General features: G+C 59.8%; 1 protein-coding gene across 1 annotated transcript in view; it reads right to left on the bottom strand.

The window, feature by feature from the left end:
• The window catches only part of SLC44A2 (solute carrier family 44 (choline transporter), member 2), a gene marked incomplete at its 5' end in the record, with an annotated part of 7,630 nt that overhangs the window by 1,405 nt on the left and 168 nt on the right, over nt 1-6,057 (bottom strand). The window contains 19 exons of the mRNA XM_009077589.1: nt 552-636; nt 993-1,081; nt 1,208-1,278; nt 1,468-1,541; nt 1,894-1,997; nt 2,647-2,741; nt 2,813-3,075; nt 3,346-3,430; nt 3,661-3,753; nt 3,858-3,957; nt 4,237-4,368; nt 4,572-4,684; nt 4,792-4,875; nt 4,960-5,083; nt 5,250-5,310; nt 5,392-5,514; nt 5,599-5,683; nt 5,765-5,849; nt 5,967-6,040. Of these exons, the coding sequence (XP_009075837.1) occupies nt 552-636; nt 993-1,081; nt 1,208-1,278; nt 1,468-1,541; nt 1,894-1,997; nt 2,647-2,741; nt 2,813-3,075; nt 3,346-3,430; nt 3,661-3,753; nt 3,858-3,957; nt 4,237-4,368; nt 4,572-4,684; nt 4,792-4,875; nt 4,960-5,083; nt 5,250-5,310; nt 5,392-5,514; nt 5,599-5,683; nt 5,765-5,849; nt 5,967-6,040 (1,940 nt within the window). The remainder of the gene's footprint in view (nt 1-551; nt 637-992; nt 1,082-1,207; nt 1,279-1,467; nt 1,542-1,893; nt 1,998-2,646; nt 2,742-2,812; nt 3,076-3,345; nt 3,431-3,660; nt 3,754-3,857; nt 3,958-4,236; nt 4,369-4,571; nt 4,685-4,791; nt 4,876-4,959; nt 5,084-5,249; nt 5,311-5,391; nt 5,515-5,598; nt 5,684-5,764; nt 5,850-5,966; nt 6,041-6,057) is intronic.

The raw sequence follows: 6,057 nt of genomic DNA, 5'->3' as shown, positions 1-6,057 counted from the left end.
ACCGGGCAGGAAGGCAGGTTGGGTGCAGCATCCCTTGGCACCCACCCCTGGCACGTGCCAGCCCTAGCCTTGGCTCTCGGTGCTCTTGGAAGGCTCCAGGTGCCCCTTGAGCAGGATCTCGCTGAGCTCAGGGGACATGTAGTAAGGCCTCTCGGGAGATCCATCGTTCCTCTCTAGGTCTTCACCTTTTCCAGCCCCGGGAGGAAGCAGCCGTGAAGGGGAAGAGTGAAAAGCAGTGGGAGAGACAGGGCGGAGGTGGAGGATGGACAAGGTGTGAGCAGAGACGTAAGAGGGGGAAAAGAAGGAAAAGGGGAGGAAAGGGAAACTGAATTAGTTGTGGTTAACTCCACCAAGCCCAAAGCACCCGAAGAGAAGGCCCAGGAGAGACACAGGAGCACATGGACAGCTCGGGGGGCTCTGCCAGAGCAAGGGCAGGAGCACAGGAAAGGAACCAGCAGGAGAAAACCACACAGAGGGACCTGGGACAGCTCAGGGGGTCAGGCTGAGGGAGGGAGGATGTGCTGCCCACTGGGACATGGCTGGGTACTCACAGAAGCAGAGGAAGAGTGTGTCCACACACATGCCATAGACGCTGAAGAACCCGTGGGCGATGAGGTAGGAGCCCACGATCACCGTCTGGAAGAGAAACCCTGCGCTCACACCCGGCAGAGAGCCTGGAGCCACAGCCAGCAGCAGGAGGAGGAGGAAACTGCTGAATCCCAAATTCCCGGGGGGGGGGAAGGAGGAGGACGAGGAGGGAACAGGGCAGGACTGTTCAGAGCAGCCCCAGCGGGGACAAAAGGCCCCAGGCAGGAGCGGTGGCCTGAGGCCAACGCGGGCGCGCGGGAGGGAGCGACGGCCACAAAGGGCTCATTGCGCTGGGCACGGGGAGAACTTCCACACAGCAGCTCCTTGAGGCCCAGGGTGTGGGGAGGGGGGTGTGAGGGCATCTCCCTGCTCTGCCTCAGCAGCCAGACACAGCCCAGACTCACCAGAATCGGGACCCAGTAGTAATTCAGCGCCGGCGCCGTGTCCTGCACCAGCTTTATCCGGTGGGTGAAGAAAAAGAAGGCAAGGATCCCTGGGAAGGCAGAGGGCAGCAGGATGGGCAGGGAGGATGGAGAACAGGATGGATGGGAGGGGTGACACGAGCAGAGGGTTGGGACAGCACAACAGCCCCGAGAAGCTTCCAGCGCTCAGCACTCACCAACGCTGCCCACAATGAGGAGCTTCCCGAGGAAAAAGAGGAAATCCGTGACTTTATCTAGCACAGCCACCCTGGAAATGAGAGGGAGATGAGCCCACACATCCACTCCCCACCCCGAGCCCCAGGGGAAGGGCAGGAGGAGGACCCAGCGTGTGGCACACGGGGCGTCGTGAGCCGTGCAGTGTGGTGGTGGGAGGCAGGACAGGGGGATGTCTGGCAGCAGCAAGGACTTGGAAATCACTTGGACACCAGGATCTCACCTGATGATGTTCCTCATCAGCAAGGAGAAGGCATTCCGGGCCGAGGTGCAGAAATTGGTGCCGTAGACAGCGATCTAGAGTGAGTCCCAGGGCAGAGGGGAGAGAAACCAGGCAGCACTGAGTTCTTGGCTCAGAGCAGGGTGCAAGGAGTCCCATCCTTGAGCAAATCCCACCCTGGAAGTGCCTCTCCATCCACTGCTGTGTCAGGCAGTGCAGACCCAGAGCTGAATCCCCCCAGCTCCTTCCCAAAGGATATGGCTGAGGTCAAGGTTTTCCAGCCAAACAGACGGGAAACACTGCAAGCTCCATGTTCCCGGGACATCAGGAGTCACAATTCCCAACACCACCCAGACGAACTTCCAGGAGCACTGGGACACCCTGCCCAGCCCCAGCCCTGCGTGAGCATCACTTCTGGGTGACTCTCACCATGATGTAGGCGTTTCTGTTGAGGAACTTGATGAAATTCTCCAGGCACCAGAAGCAGCACTTGAGGCAGCTCAGGAGGAACTTGGCAAACTTGTTCTCTGCAGCTGCAGGGCACAGGGACAGCGTCAGGGCCAAAGCCAGAGGGGCTGGAGCCTGCAGCAGCCACTCCAAGGTCCCCAGGGAGACTGTGTCCCCAAACTCCCCCATGCTCGGCGTCCCGACCCGGCTGCAGATGGAAGGACGAGCCTTGGCTGCTCCTCCTGCTCACTGTTTGCACTTCCCAGTCAACAGCTGAACAGCACAGACTTCCCTGGCACCAGGACAGGCACCGGGATGGGCTGGCATAGCCTGGAGCCACGGCACAGCCCTTGGCTCCTGCCCTGGGAAATGCCTCCCAGAATCACAGTCACGGAGTGGTTTGGGCTGGAAGAAGCTTAGAGCTCATCCCATCCCACCCCCACCACAGGCAGGGACACCTTCCACCAGCCCAGGTTGTTCCAAGCCCCATCCAGCCCAGCCTGGAACACTCCCAGGGATGGAGCAGCCACAGCTGCTCTGGGAAATCCATCCCAATGCCTCACCACCCTCCCAGGGAGGAATTCCTTCCTCTCGGAGAAAGAGGCGAGTGCAGAATTCCAAAAGGAAAATCCTGCTGCTATCCTGAAACACTGGAGTGCTGCCCCTGGACTTCGGCCCTGAGTGACACAGGAGCATCCAACCTCCCTCCCCCACATCCCCGTTCCCGCTCAGTACCTTTCAGCCTGTGGTCCAGGTACTCCAGCATGACCCTGATGACCTGCACCACGGCAAGGACCAAGGAGCCGAAGGCCAGAGAGCCAGTGTGGTACCTGGGGGAGATGGCCCTGGTTAGGAGAGCACAACCGGGAGCACCTCCCGTACCTGCCCGGCAGGGACGCACCGGAGCGCGCGGCCGAAGGAGGAGAAGAGGGGGAAGGCTGGCATGTCCTCGGGTTTCTTGAAGGCCCAGTAGTAGGAGGCGAAGGCTCCTGCCAGCGTGACCTGGCCCAGGGCGATGATGAAGTTGGCGAGCCAGAAGAACATGAAGACGTTGAAGAACTGGAGGACGATGAGGTACTTGTGATAGGCTGTTTCGCCGCCGTAGAAGGCGAAGAGGCATTGGGCGTCAGGGCACAGCTTGGTGACGTTGGTGGTGTTGAAGGTCTGCAGAGGACAGTGGACAGGATCTGTGGCAGCCAGCACCTCCAGTCAGCCCAGTGCAACCCCAATGCTGCAGGATGTCACTGGCCCACTGAACTTTCCATGAGCCCCAAAAGGTCATCTTTGGGCACAAAGTGACTCGGAGAGAACAAATGACCCAACACACAACCAAGCTCAGAAATGTGGACGTTCCCCAGGAAGAACCCATGGGCTCCAAGAGCCACCGGGATGTTTCTCAAGGAATAAAGGTTTTCAGTTTCCTGATGTCCTCACCTCTGGCTTGCAGGTCTGCCCGGAGAAGGGACACGCTGACTCGTTGAACACCTTATAGATTGCCTCATTGGAGGTGGACAGGAAGCTATGGGTGACTGTTAAGGAAAGGCCATTTTCCAAACCCAGAGATGAACCCGCTCTGCTCTCCCCAACCACCTCCCGACGCTTCTCCCACCCAGGCTGTGTTCCAAGTCAAACTTCAGAGGCTTTAGGTGGTGGTTCGGCAAGCAGTCGTCTCACAGATCCTGTTCCAATCCCTGGGAGACCTTTGACTTGTGGAGCAGGGATACAGGGAAGGGGAAGAGGAAAGGATACACAGCAGTGCTGGCCCAGTAGGCAATGCAGAGGCACAGCAGGAAGAAGGTGCACAAGGGGAACAGCAGCGATGACATGACGTGACCCACAGCCCTGGGAGGAGAGTTACACCCCAGTCAAACCCCCAACAGCGATGGGAGCACCGCCAGCCCCGAGTCGTCCTGCTCCAGCAGGTGACAGCAGACAGGGACCCAGACCTGCTGGCCTCCTTGATGAGCGCGATGGCGATGAGGATCCTCTTGCGCAGGAAGATGAGCAGCAGGATGATCACCACCTCCACCACGCACAGGATGATCACTGGCAGGAGAAGGGGAGCCCTGGGTAGTGCCAGTGTGGGTGACAACCACCTCTGCCTTCCCAAGGAAATCCCTCATGGCACTGAATGCTCCTCTGGGGACATCCAGCACTGTGGCTCGGGGGGAGACACCCCATGGATGGTCACCATGGCCATCACACAGCAGAGTCAAACAAAGCCTCTCCTTCACCACAGAGACCCCAAAATCCCCTGTGCTCCTCCTTGCCATGCTCTGTCCCCACCAGGTCCCATCCCACAACTAAGGGAGCACAGAGACTTACTGAACGCCAACCACGTCTGCCGCAGGTGGAGGTAGACGCGCAGGTCGGTCTGGAAACCCAAGTCCACCAGGGAGACATCTGAACCTGATTCCCCTTTCAGTTTGGCATACTCCATGTAGCAGTGGAAGATTCCTGTGGTAAAGAGCACAAAATTATCCTGTTTGCATGGAAAAGCAGACTTGGATTCTGGCAGGATCTGCTCAACCCCACTGGCGCGATCAGGGAGAAGACACCTGAAGGACACGGTGTGTGAACTTCCACGGCGCAAATCCCACTTAAAATAGGGAAAGGAACGTGGGGAAAAGCCTGGGAGACGCACCCAAGGCCTCACTCACCATATCCCAGCACCAGGATCACCATGACGATCATCACCCAGACCATGATCCCGGCCAGGAAGCGCAGCAGGACGATGAAGATCAAACTGGCCACCATGGCGATGACGAGGCCTCTGTGGGACGAAGGCACGGAGGAGTCAAAGCTCTTCCCAGTGCTCTCCACCATCCCTGGGGCACCTCCAAGGTGGGAACCCATCCCCGGCGCTCGGCCCCCGCTCACATGATGATCCAGTACCAGGACACCGTGTAGTCCTCGAAGATCTTCATGGCCAACTGTCTCGCCTCCAGCACCACGTTGGCTTTTCTGCAAGGCACAGGAGACACCGATGGAGTGGGAGATGGGGGAGGGAGTGGAGGAGCAGCAGGGATGGGGCAGCCTGGCACTCACTTGGCCCCTTCCAGCAGCTCGGTGACGTTCCTCCGCTGCCCACGGCCGTCGTCGTAGGTGGTCTCGTTGCCCACCATGATGACTCCCTGCTTGGCCTCGATGGCCGGGAAGCATCGCCGTGCCACTGGTGGGACAGGAGGGGATGACCCAGCTGGGAAAACCAGCCTGAAGCTCCTCCCCAGAGCCACAAACTCCCCCAAAACCCCAACGGAAGCAGAGACCTCCCGCAGTGGAAGTGAGTGGCTCGTTAATGAGCTCACTAATGAGCTCCTCCCTAATCCCAGACGTACATGGGGTGCTGGGGATGAGCATGGCTGGGCACTCCTTGTCCTTCAGCACCTCGATGGGACCCTGGATGGGGACAGTGAGCAGGAGGTGGGTGCTCCAGGCAGGAGTTACCCCTTGGGGAGGGACACCAACACCACCACTCACCTTCCGCGGGTCCTTGAACTCAGGGACACAGAAGTTCCTGTAGTAGTCCATGTCTGCAGGAGTGCTGGAGGCATAGGCACGCAGGAATGTCAGGTACCGGTCGGGACACTTGCTGACACAGATCTGGAGGGGCAGGAGGACACAGAGGCTGCAGGTGACAGTGTGGCCCCCCCAGGGACCCCCCGAGCCAGAGGGGTCGGGTCATACCTGCGGGGTCGGGCACTGGAACTCCAGCAGCACCAGAGGACTCGCACACTTGACGATGTCGAAGTAAAACAGGAAAGGTTTCTTCCTGCAAAACAAACCAAAACCTCCCAGTCTGGGCCCCCCTCAGGACACCCCGAGGGTTTGGGGGCTCTGTGGGGACACCTACTCGTTGGGGGTTCCCTGCTGCCCGCAGAACTGCCCGCGGCTGTCCGTAGGGTAGATCACCTTCCGCGGGTCCCCGTGGGTCCAGGCTGGGGGCACAGGGCACCACTGTGGTCACCCCCAGCCCCCGTGGGACCCTCCCTTCCCCACGGGACGAGAGAGACCCTGGGCACGGGGGTCACTCCCTCCCCGAGCCCCGAACGTACCCACGACGCCCACGACCACGTAGCCCATGATGGCCAGGACCAGCAGGACGCAGCAGACGATGTCAGTGCAGCCCCTGACAGAGGGAGGTTA

The sequence above is a fragment of the Acanthisitta chloris genome, unplaced genomic scaffold (assembly GCF_000695815.1).
Source record: "Acanthisitta chloris isolate BGI_N310 unplaced genomic scaffold, ASM69581v1 scaffold24686, whole genome shotgun sequence".
Classification (NCBI taxonomy): Eukaryota; Metazoa; Chordata; class Aves; order Passeriformes; family Acanthisittidae; genus Acanthisitta; species Acanthisitta chloris.
Note: the sequence above shows the minus strand (reverse complement) of the source record. Positions and strands in the feature narration are given on the sequence as shown.